The sequence below is a fragment of the Gymnoscopelus braueri genome (genome assembly GCF_963280865.1).
Source record: "Gymnoscopelus braueri genome assembly, chromosome: 16".
Lineage (NCBI taxonomy): Eukaryota > Metazoa > Chordata > Actinopteri > Myctophiformes > Myctophidae > Gymnoscopelus > Gymnoscopelus braueri.
In genome coordinates, this window is record NC_137616.1 from 25,790,488 (window position 1) to 25,813,542 (window position 23,055).

At 42.2% G+C, this 23,055-nt stretch overlaps 1 protein-coding gene across 1 annotated transcript in view; it reads right to left on the minus strand.

The window, feature by feature from the left end:
• Positions 1 to 253: 253 nt before the first annotated feature.
• otofa (otoferlin a) overlaps positions 254 to 23,055 on the minus strand; it is a 99,403-nt gene continuing 76,601 nt past the window's right edge. The window contains 21 exon segments of the mRNA XM_080452383.1: positions 254 to 499; positions 2,319 to 2,419; positions 2,824 to 3,002; positions 3,797 to 4,038; positions 7,587 to 7,685; positions 8,753 to 8,841; positions 8,931 to 9,073; positions 9,567 to 9,727; positions 10,530 to 10,700; positions 11,130 to 11,257; positions 11,370 to 11,507; positions 11,870 to 12,004; positions 12,306 to 12,475; positions 14,019 to 14,094; positions 14,729 to 14,866; positions 14,989 to 15,018; positions 16,183 to 16,364; positions 17,126 to 17,288; positions 18,647 to 18,808; positions 19,065 to 19,187; positions 21,543 to 21,704. Of these exon segments, the coding sequence (XP_080308509.1) occupies positions 319 to 499; positions 2,319 to 2,419; positions 2,824 to 3,002; positions 3,797 to 4,038; positions 7,587 to 7,685; positions 8,753 to 8,841; positions 8,931 to 9,073; positions 9,567 to 9,727; positions 10,530 to 10,700; positions 11,130 to 11,257; positions 11,370 to 11,507; positions 11,870 to 12,004; positions 12,306 to 12,475; positions 14,019 to 14,094; positions 14,729 to 14,866; positions 14,989 to 15,018; positions 16,183 to 16,364; positions 17,126 to 17,288; positions 18,647 to 18,808; positions 19,065 to 19,187; positions 21,543 to 21,704 (2,973 nt within the window). The 3' untranslated portion in view covers positions 254 to 318.

Sequence of the window (23,055 nt, forward strand, 5' to 3'; positions counted from 1 at the left end):
CAACCTCTCTCCTCAGATGTAGGGTGGATGGTGGTGAGCTGTGTTGTTGTCTATGGAGATCAGAATGGGATAAGAGAGGGCAAAAAAAATGCAACTGGGCCTCCATTCCTCCAGCCACTCCATCTTCTTGTCATCCCTCCCTCGGCCTCCCTGTCTGGGAAAGACCGAAGGAGAGACGGGGTCTCCATGCGTCTAGACAGGAATTACCAACATCCACCCATCTCCACACTTCCACTCCATCTGTCCATCCGTCCAACACGGAAGTGTCTCCCCCTCTTCTTCCCCACCCGCCACTCTCCCAGCAACCCAGGGGCCCTCTCAGGCCCCTAGGAGCTTCTTGACCAGGTAGCCAGGCATACTGTAGAGGAAGAGGCCCAGCATCATCAGCAGCAGCAGGGCCAGCACGATCTTGATGATGAGCCACTTGTAACGGTTACACACCAGATAGCGGATGGCCTTAAGCGGGCTGAGGAACCACAGGAAGGTTGTGTCCGGACGGCTAGATGGCCAAACAGAGGGTGTTGGAGGAGTTGGGGAGAGGGAGGTAGGTGAAGTGGGCAGATGATATTAAAAGATGGTAAAAACCGAATGAGTGAGGAATTAGTCAAAGAAGGTTGTAATAGATGGAGTGAGATGAAGAAGAGGTGAGGGGGTGGGAGAGTGGAATGATAAGGTAAGGAAATGACAGGAAATATGGGAGGTGCAGAAGAAATGGGGAAAGCCAGTGTTAGTGGTTAATAAGCAATGGCATATAGTTGACCATGAGCACCTTTTTACTAAAACTATTTCAAAATATTACATTTACATTTTCAGCGGAACAGAAGACTACAGCACAAAGATTAAAAGCACAGTCATAGCTTCTCACAGTGATCAACATTGATAAAATGACAAAATTACATATTGGTCAATCACTCAAAACACAATATGGCAATTGTGTTGAGTTGGATGATCAGGCAACAGACAGTGGCTGGCACAGACAGTTAAGAGAAAGAATTCAAAGGATAGTGACATGCTAGAACACAGAGATGTCCACTTCTAAGACAGGAAAGGGCAGAGACAGAAGTGAAAGATAGATAAGAGGTGAGAAGAGAAGAATATATTGTGCACAGAGGGACAAGGGTCTAACACCGTGTGTGAGAGAAAAATAACTGGATAGGGAAGAATCCCTATCCGAAAAACAGGGCATAAAGAGAGCGAGAGAGAGAGAGAGAGAGAGAGAGAGAGAGAGGAAGACGAAGAGAGAGCGATAAATAAAGGTAACCGGAAGAGTGGGCACCTCAATGCTAAATTGTGAATCTTTAACTGAATGTAATGTAAAGTATAATGATTTGAACATTTTACATTTAAGGCCTAATATTTCTACAATTGCTACAAAACCTGTGGCTAGTCAGTCATAATGGGCATAAACAAGAAGTTAAAGGGTAAATTTATGTCTGATAATTAATCTTGGCCAAAAGAATAGCCAATTTAACATTGATGTGCCCATAATGTTTAGGTGCCCACTTTGCCTGTATCCTAAATAAATATAAAACGGAGGGGGTAGGGGCTACCAATGGCTTAGACCCCCAGCAACTTCTTGACCAGGTAGCCAGGGATGGAGTAGAGGAAGAGGCCCAGCATGAGCAGCAGTAGGATCAGCCCCAGGGCCTTGAGGATCAGCCAGCGGTAGTTGTGCCAGATGAAGTAACGGATGGACTTCAGAGGTCTCAGAAACCACATGAGACTGGTGTCTGGACGCCTTCACCGCAGAAGGGAGAGAGGGGCAGGGAAGGAAAGAAGACAGGGCACATGGAGATGAAGGCAAAAACAGGGGGAAGGGGCAAGTCCCACATATAGAGCAAATGAGGAAAGGAGCCAGGGAAGGAGGGAACAGAGGGAGACAAGTGAAGAAATGGTAGGAGAAACGAGTGCATGTGAAAGTGTAAGGTCGGTCATTTTGACAACACGAATAAAGCAGAGCTGGAGTCAAACAAGACCAGGTTGATTTGGAATCTGGCTGAAGTTGAAGGAGGTATGTTTGACAGTCATCACTACTTTTTGCATTGTCAGAATGAAACCAACCCACCAAAGACGACAGTTGTCTGTGCCATTCTTTCTGTTTCAAGGTGTGAAAGTACTGATCAAGTTTGCCTGTCAGAATAAGCTTATATGCATATGTGTGTGTGCGTGTGCGTGTGTGCGCGCGCCCGTGTGTGTGTGTGTGTCCATGGCATGCATACAATATGAGCATGCATGTCCATGAGTGTTGGTGTTTGATGAAAGTATGTGAGGAAAGAGCGTGCATTTACACTTTCCATGTAGTCCTGTGAATATCTTACTTTGGTTTTTCGAGTGGGTCAGGCTCATTGCGTCCCAGTCCAACAGGACTTTTCTCTGCCTCCTCTGCCGACATCAGATGAAGCTCTGCTTCCACTTTACCCTGCAAGGGTGCATCGTGGATTTAATGAAACATACACAAATATAAGCTCTTAAGAATGTTTTTAAACTCAATGGTATATAGTCTGTTGTTTAAAAGCATCAGAAATATTAACACACTTTTTACAGATCACAAAAGCATATACAACTTTAAAGCATATAAAACTTTCATATAGCTGTCACATGATACAAGTAGCTCACACAATAAAGTACTAAAAGATGGTGGAACGTGTCATTATTGTTGTACAATGTACAATACGTACAAAATATAATTTAACCTTGATAGGATGATCGTTTAAAATAGCAAGCTCACGTAACTAACACTCTAACTGCTGCTGCCATCTTTTATTCTTGTAAAATGTTTTCTTTCAAAACTGAGAATCTAGCATTTCTTTTACGAGTGCTTACTGTGAGCTCCATCTCATCATTCTCATCGCGGGCCGCAAACGGCCACCAGCCCTTGACCCTCTTTTGTTTGAAGATAGAAATGGTGGGCAGGTCCTGCTCATTGCGGATCATGTTAATGGAACACTGCTTGGCTGTCTTCGCCCCACGAGGGAACCGGTTCAGGTCGAGCTCAATAGCACCTGGGAGCAACGAGTGGGACAAGAAAGGAGCAAAACAAAAATCACAAATCACATGCATTTCAAAGCAATGTCACATCATTGCTGTGTAAATTGTCAATTTGCTAAAATGAGATGGGCCAAAGTGGGGGAGAACAGGCACCATACCTGTTCTCACATGACCTACTAGTAGCTGCTTCACTGCTGTATAAAAGAAACAAGGCCATCCTGAAACCACCACATATTCAATTCTACTATTTCCATAAGTCTGCACAAGTTGGAAAGGTGATGGTCAATGGTAGCCTGGTAAACCCTCCCTCCAGAAATCTCATTTGTATTTTATTTGGAAATGAGAATTCCGGAGGGAGGGGCTTTACCAGGCTAGGTCAATGGAGTACTTCATAGTAAAAGTATTTGATTTCCAAGCATGCAGAAGTTAGGGGGTTGCTTGAGGATCAGAGTTGCAACAAAAGGCCCTGAGTTGAGAACAACAATAGAGCAGTAGTTGAGGGTAAGGTAGCTGCGACTAAAATAAGTAGAAAATAAATAGCTTCAGCAAAACAAATATCATGCCAGGAACAGCCAACAAAGTGAGACCCGTGGTAAAAAAAAATCTGCAAAGGCGAAATGGAAGTGAGGAAATTACATGACATCTGCTTTTTTTTCTAATCATTTTCATAGCTTCCAAAGCAGATTGTTAGGCTGAAGCATTTGAAAATCGTGGGATCCAACTGATCTGTCTTGAAGGAGCACCATTACTGTTAACAGCAACAGTTGAGAGAGAAAGCTAAAGTGTTCGCTCCATCAGTGCTGCTCACCAAGGAAGTCATCGGCGGAGAAGTGGTCAGCGTCCCAGACCTGCAGTGTGAGGCGGGCCGGGATCTTGTACTCCGTCTCATCCCAGGAGAACATGGACTCTTTCTTGGAGATGACAATCTTCTCCTCGGCCATGAGGTAGTCGATGGGGAAGACAAAGCGCCAGTTGAAGTTCCCCTCACCAGTCAGCGAGTGGTAGTGGACGTCTGTGTCCTGCTTATCCTCCTGCTGACCCTTCAGCCACCTGGGGTACGGAAAGGTTACAGGGTCAAGGGTCAGCGTGGAGTCACAGAGGTCAGAGCAATCTCAGGGTTCGTGGTACAGTCACTGTGTAGACTATGCATTAGGATGTCACTCATGCACTTCTAAGGTCTAGTGTATGGAAAGCTGTAATAGTGTTTGGTTAATTTGAATGTGAGTACAGCACATGGTAGATGTACTGTACCTGCCTGTGTACAGTGGTGGAAAGTAACTAAGTACTTTACTTAAGTCCAATTTTGAGGTATTTGTACTTTACTTGAGTACTTCCAATTTCCAATACTTTTACTTCTACTCCACTACATCTCAGAGGAAAATATTATACTTTTACTCCACTACAATTATTTGAAAACTTTAGTTACTAGTTACTTTTCAGATATAAATGATGATATTTTGAAACATACATTAACCACTTTAGCCCTATTTTATACATAGCCTATTTGAAAATAGCAGATCTACAAGCTCACAACGCGTCGCATCGCGACGCGTTGGGAGCATGTAGATCTGCTATTTTCAAACATTTTTGTATTTTTACTTTTCGTACTTTAAGTACATTTTGATGCCAATACTTTTGTACTTTTACTCAAGTACATTTTCTATTCTGGATTTTTACTTGAGTATTTCTATAATGCAGTATTGGTACTTTTACTTAAGTAAAGAATTTGAGTACTTTTTCCACCACTGCCTGTGTAACAAGAGAGACAAGGTGCTAATCTATCAATACATTCCAGGAATCTCTGTATGTATGCATGTCTGTATGTCCTTCACATTTTGAGAACCGTGCAACCGACCGACTTCACACTTGGCAAGTGTATTGCTGAGCAGTGAGCACCCAAGAGAGTGCAATTTCGAGTGTGGAGTTGATCGGATGAGCAATTCCTCTGAACTGGCCCGTCTGTATGGGCACACATCTCTTGCAATTTGCTCATCCTATCAACTTCACAATTGGTGGGTGTATTGCTGAGGTCTCAAGGAAGTGCAGTGTCAAGTGTGAAGTACATCGGATGAGCGGTTCTCCAGAACCGGCCCACTCTGTGTGGGCATGCGTTCCAAATGACAACCACGCCATGTAATGTAACCGCAACTCCCCATCAACCAATCTTAATGTGCCTGTGTCTGTGTGCATTTGTGTACTTGAGTGATCCAAATGTATATTTAGCACCTAAAAGTCAAACTGACTTGTTGCTGAAGGCTCAAATTATTTGCCATGCACACACAAACTTTCCAAAGACCTTAGTGAAATTCATTGCTTTCAAAATGCCAGTTCAGAAAATTCATACCACTGTGCTTCACTCAAAACAAATATTATAAGGAGAATGCAAAAAAGCTGGTACTGGCAAGCAAAAGAAAAAAAAGCGTGTGAAATAAGCCTAAGACGAAGCTCTTTCATTAACAGACGAGTGAGACTGTCTTGTCCTTAGTCAGGAGGAGTGGGGGCGATGTGGGTTGCATTCTCAGTTCTCAAAACTTAACACTGAAAACATGAGATAGTGGAGCTTAATAAGAGTGCGTGAGAGTGCGTGAGAGCATAACATAATAGTGTATTGTAATATTTCAGTATTTATTTTGCATGTCGTTGATTTACTAACTGAGATGCATTGGTTTTAATTGGGGGGTGTCAGGACTAGGATTGAGGCTTATGCTTAATTTATACTCCGTCTGTGTTGCTTGCCAAAAATAGCTGTTGAAGTAGAAGTATATATTATCAGTATGACGAAGTATAAATCAGGCTTTATGTGAGAAAGCAAATAAGGGAAACTTTATTTTGAAGACGCTAAAGGCATCACACCTGTGCTTACATAACCTAGCAGCTGACAGCTTCACTGCTGTATTCCAACCACGGAACCATCCCGAAACGCCATGTATTTCTTACCTTTTTAAAAAGGTTGAGAAGGTGTCTCTATCTGTGTAGTGTGTAGTATAAATATCCATTTCTATGTGGATTGTGGATGTTAACCACTTGAACTTTAGCATCCCTATTCTGGGGGGCACATTTGCCAAAAAAGTATTTATCTACAAGCTCTACAAGCTCTACAAACACGTCACAACGGGTCACGTGACGCGTTGTGAGCTTGTAGATCGGCTATTTTCGCTGAAGAGATTTGGTGTGTAGAGGGAACAAAAGTGCGGACCAAGTACATAGCTGACCGCAGTCAACTAAGTATTAGTTTAATAAGCATAGAGGGCTTAAGTGGTTAAGGGGTTGCTTGGGGATGGAACTTTGGTTGTTACAGCAAAAGCCCTGAGGTGAGAACAAATGGACAGCAGCAGTAACATAGGGTAAAAGTAGGTATGGCAGAGAGAAGTATTTTTGTACACGTATCATATATCCACACTATCACAAGGCTATAAAACTGTAATTTTGAAGAAAAAAAACTTAACAAAAAGCACCAAAGCTCTGTAGAACTGACATGCACACATTCCTTGCTGATATGCTTCCATGCATGTTCTTTATTCCAAACAGCTTGAATGCCGTGGCTTAAAGCAATGTCCAGTAGTCATGGCAACACAGGACCAGACCACAAACCTCAAACAAAATGTGCGGTATAAAATGCCCTGCTCCCCTCTTCAAAAAGACCATACCAAAAAAATGCTACAGTAAAAAGAGTCACTATTACCCTGTCAGCAGCAATGTGTGACAGGGTATTATAATCAGTCCTGTCTGTGTGTCTGTGTTAGCAAAATAACTCAAAAACAAATGTCCTGATTTTCACCAAACTTGGTGGGAGTGACCACTAGGCTGCCCCGAAGGAGATTCTTGAATTTGGGCAGAAAAGGTCAAGGTCAAAGTGACATCATTGAAAAAAAGAAGGGAATGTGTGCACACGATATACTGCTCTCTATTTAATGAACAAACACGAACAATGTTTTGCCCGCGCAAGGGCTTCATCATAATGATGTAATTGGTCAAATCTCAGAAATGGAGAGATGTAGAACAAGATATGTTGGTGCGGGCAGAGTTTAAAAAAATATATCATCTTCTAAGTTGTTTGAATGGTATAGGTCCTGTTTGCCACCATGCTCAGTTGGTGTGAAGGTATTAGTTTACGGCGTTGTCAATAATACAACTGGGGGGAAAGAAGGGAGCTTGCGTGCTGGTTGGATAGCCGAGGCGGGGGAAGGGGGAGAGGGAAGACGGGTAGTAGTACGAGCCATGCGATGGAATCGTGTGTTTACCCCCTGACATAGATGTCAGACATCTTCTCTCCTGTCATGAAACCATCGTCCTCTAGTATTACGTCATCAGTGTTCCAAATAATAACACGAAGCTCAAAGCTAGACAACAGCAGAGCATCGACCGGAAAAGGAGAGAGAGGACGACAGACACACAGACAGGGAGACACGAACACAAACAAATAAAAAAGGGACAACGCACAAACACACACACACAGAAAAATAAAATAAAATAAAAAAATAAAGAGAAACAAATACAAAACAGAAAATAATGATTAAGGTCAAAATAAAACACGCAGCACGCATACTTATCACACCCACGGGATGAGGCATTTGGCCACGCACCCCGTCTGTACCTACCCCCTGACAAATATGTCACTGGACTTTTCCCCAGTGAAGTAATCATCGTCCTCCAGTTTTACTTCGTCTGTATTCCAAATAATCACCCTGAGCTCATATCTGGCAAGGGGGGGTGGGGGAGGAGGGAACACACACATAGTTGGACACCTGATTTGTAGCAAATTGAGAGCTGCAGTAGCGAAAGAAATAGACTCGCCGTTATTTGGCCTGAGGAACAAAACTTTACGTTAAGTTGAAAAACATTCAGCACTTGAAATTTAGGTACTATACTGTTTCTCTACATGTTGAGAACCATATTATTCACATTAAAGGACCATACCGGTGGTCTGGCATGTGTAGATTGTCTATGACTCATGGAATACTACATTTTCCAAAGCATACTGTAGTTTAATACGTCATTAATTTCAGTGTAGCATGAAGATCAACTTGTAGGGACTTGAAACCTGCTTGAGATAATACCAGAGCAATTGAGAGAGAAAAGTTTGCATCAATGAGGGTTCAGAAACACTGCAGTTCACATGGTTCATGTATCGAATGCTTTATCAACAACCATTAGGAGGATTCAATGTTGTTGAACTATACACTAGTGTTTTGTAGTGTCTTCTTTTTCTTGTCATTATCTCTGAAGACACAAAACAAATCAACTGTCAAGTTGGCTGTGGCAGTAAATGTAAATATTATAGGAACGCAACTCTTTCCACCTCAGTGGCTCGGGCTAATACAATATGCATTATGCAACATAACTTTGCGGTTGTTTGTTTGTCAAAGTTAAATTAGCATTTTAAGAAAGGGATAATGAACAGTGAGGTTGTCGTTGTTGAGAAATAAATCCAGACAGGGCAATTCAGGACCCTGACACGAGGTGGAGGAGTTGAATCAGCCTGAAGGCATTTATTTCTCAATAACGACTGCCTCACTTTTCTTTATCCCGCTTATAACATGGCTACTTACTAAATAAATATATCAATAATTTGACACAAAGTATAACAACAAAATGTGTTATTGATCCCACTAAAGAATGTAAAGTATGTTTTTCATAGAATACTATAATTGAAAAATCTGAATCAAGCATTCAGCCAAGCCGTGTAATAAGCGAGTGGTTTTCAAAGTGGGGGCCACGGTAGGCCATGATAGCATATAGCACTCGTTTAGAAATCTGGGCCTACCTTTTTGGTTTCCGTGGCGATATGTCAACAGCAGGCCCAGGGGCAGGCATGTCCATTGGGAACATGTCTACCCACATCTCAACGTGACCCTGTGGACAACACACAAGAGGAAAAGTCTAGTAGTGGTCATCACCTCAACTGCTTCGCAACTCAAAGCTAGTACCAGGTGTCACCCTACCTGTTCGATTCCAGGTTTGTCAGGGTTGAGCAGGGGTCTGGTCTCCACGTGTTCAGGGATGAGCTTACAGCCCACTCTGGGGATCTCCTCCCAGTGATTCAGCACGGTCAGAGCCAGATGCTCCTCTGTGGGCCTCTTCTGACCTACAGCAGGAGATAGTACGTGAAAGAGATGATAGAACACAGTGACAGTATACAAATGTAACCAAATTCTTTGAGACACACATGGGTATTTAGGGGCATGGCGAAATCCACCATTGTCTTGGAGGTGCAAACAGCACAGGTATCAGCACTGCATTTTTTACGGATCGTAAAGTGATATGATTTTTATGTCCTAGCTCCAAACTATGGTTAAGTATCACAGTGCAGGGACCTGCAAATGCGGAAAAAAGAAAACGGGACGTCCGAATATTAATTTTCCAAATTCCCGAGCCAAAAAAAAGGAGCCAAATAAACTCAAGAAGCACTTTTTTTGTTTGCACCCCCAACACACTTGATTCCCTTCTCGTATTCGTACGTACTAGGGAGTGGGGTCAATGTAGCTAATAATATGATGGTTGGTTACACTCTCAAAGTAACACAGAGGATTTTACAGGATTTTAAATGAAGATATCATTTCGTTTCGACAAAGCCATACCATTTTCATCTTCGATCTCCGTAGGCGCCTGGAACACGCGGTTGGCCACCTTAACCCTGCCCCCGGGCCCATAGTGAGGTCCGTCTAGTTTGCCTTCCTTGCACAGTTTAGCCAGGATCTGACTGGGCTTCATAGGATCACGCCACGTGTTGTATCCATGGCTAGTGTTAACAAGTAATGAAGATGTTGTTAATGATAGATAACCAAAAGAGACAAATGTTTTTGGTTTTCAGAGCAATAAAATATATAAAATAATATTAGAATACATTTTTGTTTTCTTCTTATGATCTTGACCTTGTTTCTTAAAGGCACAATGCAGATTTGATATGAATTAGGGTTATTACCGTATTCACATGCATTCTGAAAGAATTTGTTGGTAGATGGAAAATGCATTTTGTACTCCATCATAAATCAAAATATAGGTCAATCTATAGTACTCCAACTTCAACATAAATAAATCTAGTACCGCCTGAACACACAGCAAATACAATAATAAAATTGTTGTCTAATGTTTATGGTGTGTTTACACATGCACTGAGCAGCACTCCTGCGACGCTCAACACCAGCCGCTTGTGAGCATGTGGCACTTTAGACACCATGAGAGAAACTGACTACCGTACAGAAACAGTACCAAATATTGATATTCAAGTATGTCTTTTCATAAATGCAAACCTATTAATATATTGCCATTAGGGGAATTGGGATCCACTAGTGCATTATTGACAGCTTGTCTGTAAACAATCTATACATCTTAGTCAAGAAATAAACCATGTTGTTGCTCAATATTGACTTTTTCACACCTACACCAACTAGTTTAAAACTTTGTTATCAATATTTGGTACTGTTTCCATACTGTAGTCTGTTTCTGTCCATCTCAAATGGTCTTGACTGAGTGTCACTCAATGCGGAAGCGGTTGCTATGTGTGTGGTGATTGGCTGACACCTGGATGGATGGATGCTTACACAGAGTAGCTGGAGGCTATTCCACATGATGCTTTGTGCTTGCTGTAGAAACGGTTCTCCAGGTCAATCTTAGTCTCTCCTATGAGATCATCGGTGCCCACCAGGTCCCAGTCATACACCGACACTGTCAGCATGGACTCCATGGGGAACGTGGCCTCAATGTCAAATGATCTAAACAGAAAGGACATATTTTGTGAAATATGAATGTTGGATAAGAATGAGAAAATTATGGCGTGGATACAGACATCCAGTATGACTTGTCCCTGATCTTTTACCACACTATTGTTTTTCCTTTGAACATATTGGTTTAAAGACCATTGGCACAACGTGGTCTGTCAATGAAAACAACACAAAACAAACCACTTTTTTTTGTGTAATACTTTTGAACATGGCGTATTAAAATAGAGCAAGGTGCCTAAAGAAATACCCCATAGAACACAGAAAATAACATACGCTAAACCCTGTCTGTAGAAGTGGCTTGGACTTGTCTGCTTGATAAGTCATGCATTGAGCTGTTTATGCAAAACATTAACATGAACAGGGTAATATGCCGTACTTTATGATAACGTTTAATATATTATATGGCTTATCTGTACTCACTTGCCAAAGACAGGGTTGAGCTGTTTGGAGATGTAATTCTCTTTGTCCTTCACCTCTGACTTGCCAAGTTTAATGGCAACATAGGGATCAGCTTTCCCATTGATATCAGCAGGGTGAAGATCTGTGGCCTGGAATAGAATAAAATAGAATAGAATAGTATATAGGCTTTACATTGCTACAATACACTTTAGGGTTTTAGATGGTGGTTTAGAGCTGAAAGTTAACCAAGTTACTACTCACCCGGACCACATAAACACGGACAAGGACTTTGATGGGGTCATTGTGAGGAATGCTCTGGAACATGCCCATGTTGGGATCAAAGCCCACGTCCCTGGTGATCTCCTCAGAAAGGGGTAGTTTGTACATACACAGTGACCCCTGGGGTTAAACAAAGTTACAGGGGTTAAAGCAAGTCACACCATGGTCTATAAAGAATGAAAATTAAAAAGCGTCTATAAAGAATGAGAAAACTGAATTAAAGTTTGCTTAAAGCTTGGTTGTTTCAACCTAAAATGGTCTTCCTCAGGCAAAGTCTAAGTTACCATTACATTATTTAAAATGTTCTAGCTTCTTACAAGTGAGACAAGCCAAATAACTCCAAAAACTGAATGAATGACTGATAAGTGACGCTGAAAGGTTTTGTCTTTCAAGAGTCTTCTCTACTCTACTTTACAATGATCTACTCTGCACGTTCTAATCTAAAAGTGAACGCCAGCAGAAACAGAATAGCACAGTTTCACCTTGAATCTTCCAACGATTCTGTCGTCATCCAGTGCCTGTTCATCTTCGTCCCCAGCCTTGCCTCTGTACAGGTTGAATGTATGGAGCCAATCCTCGAAGTCACCAAACTCACTGTCCAGCTCCTTGTTGTAAACCTGGATAGTAGCAAAATACACACAAAGACTAAAGTATGTACAGTAGGCTATATGTGTACATCTGTGTCCACGTGTGCACACAGACATTGTGTATTTCTATGTGCACATTTTGAGAGTCTTTGCACTTGCAAGCACGTACAATCGGACTGTGTGAGCGTGCGCGTGTATATGTATGTGTGTGTGTGTGTGTGTGTGTGTGTGTGTGTGTGTGTGTGTGTGTGTGTGTGTGTGTGTGTGTGTGTGTGTGTGTGTGTGTGTGTGTGTGTGTGTGTGTGTGTGTGTGTGCGCATGACACACTAACCAGTAGCTCGTCTATTCTAGGCTTCACCGGCCGTTTCTCTGAAGTTTCGCCGCTTGTGTGGCCGTGGCCTTTCTTTTTGTCCCTGAACATTCTCCTGTCCTTGGTCTTCTCCTTGCTCTTTGTGCCTTTCATAGGGAAGTCATCAGGTTTGATATCTTGATATCGAAAGGCTGAGTGGAAGGAAGGAAGGAAGGAAGGAAGGAAGGACGGACGGAAGGAAGGAAGGTGGAGATGGAAGCCAGGAATCATGGAGAGGTGGGTGGGAGGGTGGGACACAGCACTCTGCATGTCAGTCAACATGAAAGCTGACAGGTCTGCCTCTTTGGGGTTCGCCGAGACACTTAACTACTGTACCTTCTCATCAAGTAGAAAACATGGCTAGGAGATGATTGACTGGAAAGACCCAAACTGTTTTGGGTCTTTCACTGTTATTATAATATCGCCTGAGTCAGATTTGTGTTACAACGTGACATCAAATTGTTTAACATTAAAGGATTTAAAAGGGGTGGAAGCGTGTATCATAGGAAGGCGTTAGGCAAAGATTCATTCAGTGAAACTGCATCAGCCAACTTTCATGTGTGTGGGTGAGCGTGGCAACCGCAGGAGCGGTTAGAATGGTAATGATGTGAAGGCTGTGATGTAAGCGTGGATGGTGTATGTGTGCGTGTGTGTAGGATGATAAAGAAAAGCAGGCCAGCAGTGGAGAGAAAGCAGCAAGCACAGCGTGCCTTTGCATGCTCTGCGCTAAACATCACACAGCACTTCATTTCATGTAAATAAAAGGCAGACCGAAGACCATCGCAGAATGATGATTTCAGCAGCTGTGATAATAGTGCAGGTGCTCTAATGCTGCTCTATGTCATTGCAAGGACTTTCACAGGGCCAATAATCTTACTTTAAACAGCTTCATTCCCTATATAATTCTAGATGTTAAATATAGGTAAAGCAATGAAAAATAAAATCAGCCTCTTTAGACAATGCAATCATGATACCATTTGAGATTGCATTCTACTTTATCTTGTGAGCTGATGAAACTATTTAAAAATATTTAAAAAGTATAAAACACAATGTGAAATCGTCACTGATCGGTCCAGCAGTTTGCGAAATTAGCTCCTGAAAAGCCGACAGAAAAATAGATACTCTTCTACACGGTTTGCTTTTAAGGAGCAATGCTGTAAAAAAAACATCTTGGGAGCTTTTTCCTAAAATGTCTACTGGTACCCCTTTTTGGGTGGAATGACCCTTTCCCAGCAATCAAAGCAACAAGGCATCCAGGCTTATTGGCATTGGCAGGCACCCCCTGCTGGTTGTATAGGGGCTTAATCCATTAAGACCAGGAAAGCATCTGTGTCATTTTTTGATTTATTTGGCTATTCAAAAAATAGCGGATATACAAGCTCATAGCTATTTTTGAAAAATCTTGACAATTTGTGCAAATCTTTGAATATGTTTTAACTTTTATATTTTTAACTCCAATATTTGCTTCTGGGGGTCCCTGAAACAAAATATTTTGTTCAAGGGACCCTGGAACAAAATATTTTGAGATGGGAGTCCGCTACGAAATACATATCATTTTGGGAGGTCCTTGACATGAAAAAGTTTGAGGACCACTGATATTATAGCAACATATGGTTTTCAGAAACCTGTTAGGATTTAGAAGATTTGTAGATGCGTTCCCGGATAAGAATGGGTTAAGTGGTTAATGTTAACTACCTGCTCCCTCTGCTGCTATCTCCAGGTCTTCTCTCTCTTCTGCCTCGGCCTGGGCAGCGTCCTGGGCCTTCAAGATCTGGAACCCACGGCACAAAAGAGAGTCAGCTCTGCAGGGGATGGAGGGCTTTCACACTCCATCGCAAAACAGCAGAGATCCTCTCTCATATCACAAGATACAGGTAACATTATAACCACGCTGCATCCCAAGTAGATTCAGTTGCTGTCCGGCAGAAACCTTGTATCTCCATATTTCAACTTTGTCTGTTTTTCCTTATATGAATTCCCTACTTCTGCATACAAGAGTGCCACGCAAAAGTAGCTGATCTACAAACTCACAAGGCGTTGCAATGTGCATTCACTCTGCATTCAAGATTGCCACGCAAAAGTAGCAAAAAATAGCCGATCTACAAACTCACAAGGCGTTGCAATGTGACATGTTATTAATAAAAAATTAAGAATGCACACTGCCAGCTTGCACGGTACATGAAGATTAATTTTGTGTATGATGAAAGAGAAAGTCAAAATGGTTACGTGTGTCTTTGGGTTTTATAAATATTTAACCAATGAAAAGTATTAACAAGATCTTGTGACTAAATAATACGTTTCCACCCGACAGCGAAGATTTGTTTCTGCTGTTCACATTACATACAGTACATTTCACTGAAATACAAACAGAACAGAACAAAATAGAATAGAATAGAATCACAAACCTCCATGAGGGTGTCGATGGACGCAAAGTATTTGGACCACCAGTCGAGCATACTCTCATCCAACTCCTCCTCTTCCTCCACCTCTCCCTTCTTCTTCTTCTTCTTTTTCTTTCTCTCTTTCCCATTCTCTTCCTCATTCTATGAAGAGAGTATGGGGTGCTCTCAGTTTTTTTTTTTCCTTTTTATTTATTTATTTGTTCGTGAATGGCACCAGCATGTAATGGTTCTATGATATACAGCATATGAGGTTAATGACTTACCATATCAACCTTAACTACTGCATCAGATGTCTATAGTAGCACGGGGGGGGATACAAACACAACAAAACACAGATTAATAAGAATCATAAGGAATGACATGCAGCGACAACAGGCCCGGATACAGAAATTAATAACTGGGGGGGCATTAATAAATACTGGGGGGGGGGGGGGGGCGGCTTCCTCGGCGAAAACTTCTAGCCGCCGTGCGAATGCGTTTTTTTCTTCTTTTTTTTTCGGCTGTTTGTGTAATACTGCTTCCTATTGTTCTTTTGGGCTTGTTTTCCTAGGCTTCTTTCTCTCGCAATATCTGGCAACACTGCCCATGGAAAATCAGGGCAGAGGATTATTTGAATTGTGCAATGATACATGATGGAATATGATTAAGGATTATTTCTATTATGGTAAGCTCACATTTCATATCATGACATAAATGTAACTTTCACAAGCCCCCCCCGCCCCAAAAAATAAATAAAAAAAGAGCGACAACAACTCAAACAGGTTGGAAAGCCTCGTCACTATACCGTCCTCTTAACAAACACACGCACGCGCGTGTGTGTGTGCACGCGCACACACACACACACACACACACACACACACACACACACACACACACACACACACACACACACACACACACACACACACACACACACACACACACACACACACACACACACACACACAGAGTCTGGGTGTTTGTCCAAATATGGGGATGATGTCATATTACTGAAGGCATAGATGACTGGTCTGCAACATCATAGACTGACCTTCAAGTACTCTGATAACGGGTGCTGCACTAGTTAATAATAAAATATGATGTCTCAGCATAAAGTCACTGCAGTTATAAGGTGATTCCAGTCCTTTGCACCAGTTCTGAATATTTCTGTGCTTATCACAAGGAGCAGGCACAATGCACAATTTTATGCAAGCAGGGGTATTTTTCCAGTGGAGCGGAGAAGTTGATTATATAGCTCGCCTCCAAAATCACGACCTCAAAAGAATAACCGATGTGTATCAAATGCAGTATATAATGTCAAAGATATGAATAATATAGCTAATAGTGATAGTTTTGTTACAAAAGCAGTAATAATTCTCACATCAAAGACATTTTGCTCAAGTTATAACAAGGCAAGCAAAATCTTTTAAGTTAAATATTACTGTATAAGCACATAAAATCCACAAACACAGGCTTACAGGTTCCAACTTGACCACCGTGTCCATCTTTCGGACCGAGTGCTCCGCATTCTCCATGTTGACTATGGCGTCACCTGCGGGGCGAGAGAGGGTGCGGGGCGGGGTGCGGGAATAGAGGCTGTTTGAGGAGCGCGACTGGGAGCCACCATTGGCGAGCACCATGTAGCCATTCATTAGCTTAGCTGGAGATGTCAAGTTTGACAAGGTTGACGAGGAGGGCCGTCGGTAGGAGAAGACAAGACATCATCCAAGGACGTGCAAGAAGGTACGTAACAGTAAGAGGTAGGTAGGTACAGTATGAAGGGGGAGGGATAGAGGAAGGGATAGAGGGAGGATTTATGGAAAATACAGGATAAGGGTTGAGGGAGACAGTGATGTGCAGAAAAGGTGGAAAAGTGCAAGAAGCAAGCAGAGAAATCAGAAAAGTCAGTAAAGCCTGAGTTATACCTCTACAAGCACACAATGTGAATGCGTCGCTAAGTATAAATCAGGCCTAAAGAATACAGATTCACACTACAGTGACCCTACAGCATCTGAAAGCATGATTCAACATCTGTTTCAACCTGTGAGTATAAGAAGGACGGGGTAGCAAGGTATCTGGCTAAGAAAATGCTAGATTGACTTGAATAAAATACAAATGCTTGATGAGGTTGAAAGCATATAACATTTTCTTCTTTTTTTTTTTCTTTTAGCAAATGGTATTAGACCCAGGTCTGGTACAGTCTGATTTAAAATGAGAGGAAACCTAGTATAATAAAGAATAAAAGTAATTGATTCATACGACTTGTGGTAGATACTGAAGGAACAAACTGTGTGACAATCAAAGGTCTTGAATTCTGGCTCTCAACATGAGAACTTAACTAATAACTTGTTACTTGATACAAATACTAAAGACTAAACTCCGTCAGCTCAGTATTAGTAATGTACTGTATATGTACAGTACCTGCATTGGCCCAGTTGTTGGAAGTCTTGTCCGGGGCGCTGTAGATGAAACGTCTCAGGCTGGTGACAGCATGGGAGCCCACAAGGGTGTAGCGGCCAAATGCCCTGCAGTCCACCACCCTGATGTTTAGAGGAGGGTGGAGGAGCTCGTTCTCAGGAAGGTCCTGTGGTCAGAGGGAAGAGGTGGAGTATAGCTCAGGCTTAGGATATCGTTGTTGTCGGGTGGAAAACTATTAATTTTCAGGATTCAAATTGAAAAAGAGCTCAAGCTCAAAACGCGTTGCATCGCGGGGTGTTTTGAGATAGACCTGTTATTTTAGCTACTTTTGTGTGATGAGGTAGGTTATTAATTTACGAAAAAACATAATACTTAAAATTTGGAGATAAGAGGTTTGACTGTGATTTGACTGTTCCTGAAGCAGAAATAGAATTAAGGCGTTTTACAGTATTTGTAACCACTGTTTGTTGATGAAAAGTCTTAGGATCTCTCTGCACTCCAGTCCCGTGATGAGCATGCATTTATCTAGTAAAAAACTGTCACAAGCCACACAAAGTAGGAAATTGAGTGTCTAATCAAAATTTCAAATGGACTTACGTAATCATCAACTTCTCATGAACAACAACGGTTCATTTGAAATGCATGGAGATAATCAGAATACTTATGATAGCCACTCCAACATGGAAAGGTTGTCTCTGTTGACAGCAGAGAATCAAAGTACTGACAGCGGTCCTTAATTGGATGGACTCATACAATTCGCCACCAGCAGTGTCAACCCCCAAAATGATCGAGGTGAACAACCAAAATGGATGACATACGTAGATAGTCAACTTAATGAGGATTTATTTTGGTCCTGAGGAAAATGTTCTGCCAATAGCAAGAGTAGAGGCCATTCTCATCGCGCTGTTGCTGTTGATGCTGGGCAGTGGGCACATACAGTAAGTGTTGAAGAACTGTATCGCTTCTCTGCTGTACACAGAGATGAACTTTCTGTTTGAGTGGCTTTTAAAAGTTTAATGTTGTTTTTAATATGGACCATTTTTGGTCATTAGTTGACCACGATTCTGTTTCCATTTGACATTTTAATTAGTGTAAGTGTAAAGACCTCCATGTCTTGTGGCTGTATTTACTAGATAAGTGCATTGTTCATTAAGGGGATTAGAGAGCATAGCTGCTCGGAAGTACCGTTACGGGGCTAAGCAGGGCCCTGTGTATAGCTAATTAGCAAAGCAACAATAATAATAGCTCAGATTTATATAGCGCTTTTCTAAGTACCCAAAGTCGCTTTACATAAAGAAAAGGAAGGAACCAACTTTATTAAGAGGAAAAACAATAAGAGATAAGTGCTACATTAAAAAGATAAAAGGTTAAGCATGGGTTGGGTAGGCATCTTAACCAGATAATATAATATTAATATTGATAATAATATTGATAATATAATATTGTCAAGATTACCTTCATGTCAAACCTATTCTTAACAATATAATTTTTATTTAAAATATCTCCATAGTTGGTTGCACTTACCACCTCAAACCACTTGACCAGGGTGCTGAAGTTGGGGTTCTTCTTGTAGTTCTGGATGAGGGCAGATTGGACCCCTCTGCCTGCACACTCTATGTCCACACGTGGCCGGTCCACCAGTGCCAAGTTGACCCTCTTTAGATCCCTCAGGCCCCAAAACAGAACCTGCACAGAGGAGATGTTAGCATTAGGGTCAAAATGAGCTCAAAGCACACGCATTTTGTGTTGTCCTGTGTGCTTGAGTGGGTCTGAAGTGACTGGTTATGGGTTTGATTCCCCCCTAGGGGCCACAGATATTGAAAATGTATGTACTCACTATGTACTGCATTCATTTATGACAAAACATAAAAAGATGATATATGGAGGTTGCTGCCCGACAGTGATATGATATCTTTATAGATGATACTGATATGGTTCTCACCTCTATGCGGTAACGACTGAGGACTGGCCGGATGCCCAGGGGCACAGGGAGAATGGGTCCACGCTCTGAGTCCGTTGGTCCTTCTCCTAGCGGAGGAAGGTCTGCCCTGCCTGCTTGACCAACCTACTCAGAGAGGGAAAGCAGAACTTAAACACAAGCAATGACACCACACCGCTCTCTAAAATAGTGAAAATCGCAGATCTGCAAGCTCACAATGCATCACACTACGATGTGTCATTTCCATAGATTGGCTATTAAGTAATTCATTGTGTATTTCTGTAAGTTTGCATCCTGGGAAGACTCTTTTTGGGTCTTTCTTGAGCTATAAAAGTTTGGGAACCCCTGCTCAAAAACACTGAGACCTTTTACTCTAGCTGGAAAACAGATAAGAAGGGAAAAGTACTGAGGAAATGAAGATAAATGACTCAGCACACGCTTGTCGAATAACATCCTCCCGTTGACAGAGATAAAACACCACCACAGACAGATGGATCTTCTCCACTACGAGAACTAAGCGAACCGTGCAATGTAACGTATTTCACAGGGTTCTGGATTTATTTCCATATGACTCGGTTTCAGATAAGGTCAGATAAAGTTATTCAGAACCTAATTTGGGCCTTGCTCTTTACTTTTTTATGACTGTTTTTATGATGTACCACTCACTACCTGCCCCTTCAGGCGTGGTTCTGGTTATATTAACGCATCTCTGTGTCATTTTAAGATTTCTTTGGCTATTCAAAAATAGCAGATATACAAGCTCATAACGCGGCACCGAGTGCTGCGCTATGAGCTTGTAGATCTGCTATTTTCAAAAAATCGTGGAAAATGTGTGCAAATCTTTGAATATATATATGTATTTTTAAAGCGAACATTTTTAACTCTGTTACAACTCCTGGGGGTCCCTGGAACAAAATATTTTGAGATGGGGGTCCACGGCCAAATACATATAATTTTCGAGAACCACTGATATTATAGCAACATTTAGAAGACATTTGTAGAATCCCCAGAAGTTAAGATTTGAGTCAATGTTCGCTTTAAAAAACTATATATTCAAAGATTTGCACATTTTTATATATTTTTTGCAGATCTACAAGCTCATAGCGTGGCACTCGGTGCCGCGCTATGAGCTTGTATATCTGCTATTTTTGAATAGCCCAAAGATATCAAAAAATGACACACAGATGTGTTCCCGGTTTGAATGGGTTAAACAAAAACAAAAAAACGATCACAGAACGTCACGGTTGCTGGAAAGTTTCATGTTATGGAAGGTTCATGGGTTACTGCTTCCTAGTTGAAAAGAGCCAAGAGTCTGTGATGTGTGACTGGCCCAATGAGCAGAGGGGGGGCGGACAGAGAGTAAAAAGAGCACCTTGATCTGAGGAACAGCAAAGTTATGGACAGCGATCAAGGACCGCCTCATCTCCTCCTCATCAAAAGGCATCTGTAGAGAGGAGGAGGAAGAGGAGGAGGAGGAGAAGAAGAGAAGGAATGGAAGGGTGGCAATGATGAAGAGACAGACAGGGATGAAGAGTTGAGGAGGAGGATGATGGAGGAGGAGGGAGGACCAGAAGGGAAGAGGTTAAAGAGTGCGTGTGAAGGGGAGGAGGGAGGACACAGTGGAAGGGAAGAGAGGAAGGAGGCATGGGGGGTTGATGGTGTCTCACATGAGGGCAGGAGGTGGGATGTGTGGGGGGAGGGTTTAGAAATAGTTGGGAGGGGAAATTGTTATAGAAACACAAAGGATAGCACATAAGACTAGCCTGGCATGGTCAGACTAATATCACTGTGTAGATATTAGTCTGGAATCTCTGTGTGGAACCTGTATTTCCAAGGGGCAGATTAAAAAAAATGCCTCTGGTGATAAACCCGCCCCATATTTGCATACTGGTTCCTGATTGGCGCCCCACAACTTTGGGGTCAGTGAAATCCAATCACAACTGAGTGGGGCCAGACTAATCTGCTGAGCCTTTTTTGTTTTGTTGCACTGGCAGATTTGTCTGGTTTCCAGGCTATAAGAAGACAGATGAGCACACAACAAGCAAAGGCAGAGAGAGACAGGTCTTGTCGGTCGGTCAGTCAGGATGGTCTGATCTGCCCAACACTTTGGTCCCAAACAAGATAGCTCGAATACCACTGTATGGATTGCCATGCAACTTGCTGAGCACATTCAAGCTCCCCAGAGAAAGCTAACCATTTCAGTGACCTCTATCACCACCCATAGGCTTCAATTTACTTTGCAGCTTTTTAATTTAGGGTACTTTATTTGACACTTTAAAACTTCTACTGTCGTTTACAACAACAGTGTGTGTGTGTGTGTGTGTGTGTGTGTGTGTGTGTGTGTGTGTGTGTGTGTGTGTGTGTGTGTGTGTGTGTGTGTGTGTGTGTGTGTGTGTGTGTGTGTGTGTGTACGTGCGTGCGTGCGTGCGTGCGTGCGTGCCATGTGTGCATTTCTGCATTTCTGCATCCATTCCATCTTACCTGCAGCAGCTCGAAGGCAGCCAGCAGGTCCCCTGCAGTGCTGTTCCCTCTGTAGATCTGGTAGTACTCCAGCTGCGGGGGGAACCTCGGAGGGCTGTAGTGTTCATCACACATCTTAGTGATGGGCTTGGCAAACGCCCGACCTATGAACTCTGCCTTGCCCTGAGCGCCACACACATCATGACACCAAACAGCCGGGGGACAAGGGAAGGGAGTTAAACACGGGTTTGGGAAGGTGCGGTTTCAAACGGCGGCCACTAGATGTCAGTGTAAGTCCAAGTGCACATCTGATGCAGTGATTTGGCTTTCAACAAGCTCAAAATAACTGGCAGAACAAGCCTTGCCAGTAATCACTGAGGATTAAAGTGGTGGCTAACAAAACACACTTCATGGTAGTTTAATGTAAATGTATTATGTAAGCTGTAGCTAAACTGGAAAATAATTCACAAGCGATGGTTGAGGGTGGATTTACTTGTACTAAAGCCAGCCAACCATCGATACAACTCCAGCCGGTTGTATTTACAGTACAACTCAAACATGGTAGTACATACTGGTACTACTGTTATTAGTACTACAACTAGCAAATTGAAATCTAACAACTTAAAATGTTTGTTAGGCCAGCGTGAAAGGAGCCCACCACAATAGCACTCTGTTATCTAAAGTAACAATTAGCACAATATTCCTACTGTGCTACATACAGCCAACCTTGCTTTTATGAAATATCCGAGAGATGGAAGATGTTTCTGAACATGCATTCTGTCTATAATCTATTCTATTGCTAATTTGACCACTTCAAATATTCTTTCATCTTAAAACAACTAATAACCAAAAATAGCCGATGTACTAGATCGTCTATTTTCGGTGCACAACATGCTTCCATTGAAGACTTCTATGGAATCCAAATGACTGAAATCGGTCATGGCGACTGAGAACTTTAATCCAGGCGATTTTTACACTACTGGACTTTCACACTCTACTTAGCCAAGACAGCAGGGTCAGGGGGTCAAGTATCAGGAACAGGGTGGATGGAAGAGGTGAGAGCAGACAAACAGTCGGAACACACAGGGTGGACAAGGAAGAACAAACACCTTTAGTTTTTGAACGCAAACTCAAAGACAAACGTTATCTTCATTCATCATCAAGAGCATTCAAGCATTTACGTGCATTATCCATCTATGCAATGAGGTATCTACTGTACCCTTCTATCCATGCATCCATCTACACACCCACCTGTCATCCATTCATCTCTCCTTCCATCCATCCATCCAGTTGTGTGTAGTACCATTTTACGCAATATATGTAGTATACCGTCCCAGATAATTGGGGGGAAAAGGTATACTAATAACCATTCGAGGTAGTGTATCTGATACGCAGGAGGAGGGGATGGGGGCATGTGTGGAATTCAATAACCTTTTTCATGTGATAATGTGGCGTCCGAGGTGAAGGCTTATGTGTGGCTATTGAGGTGATAATAACCGCTGCCCATGGGAGTTTCGAAAGTAGTTCACACACA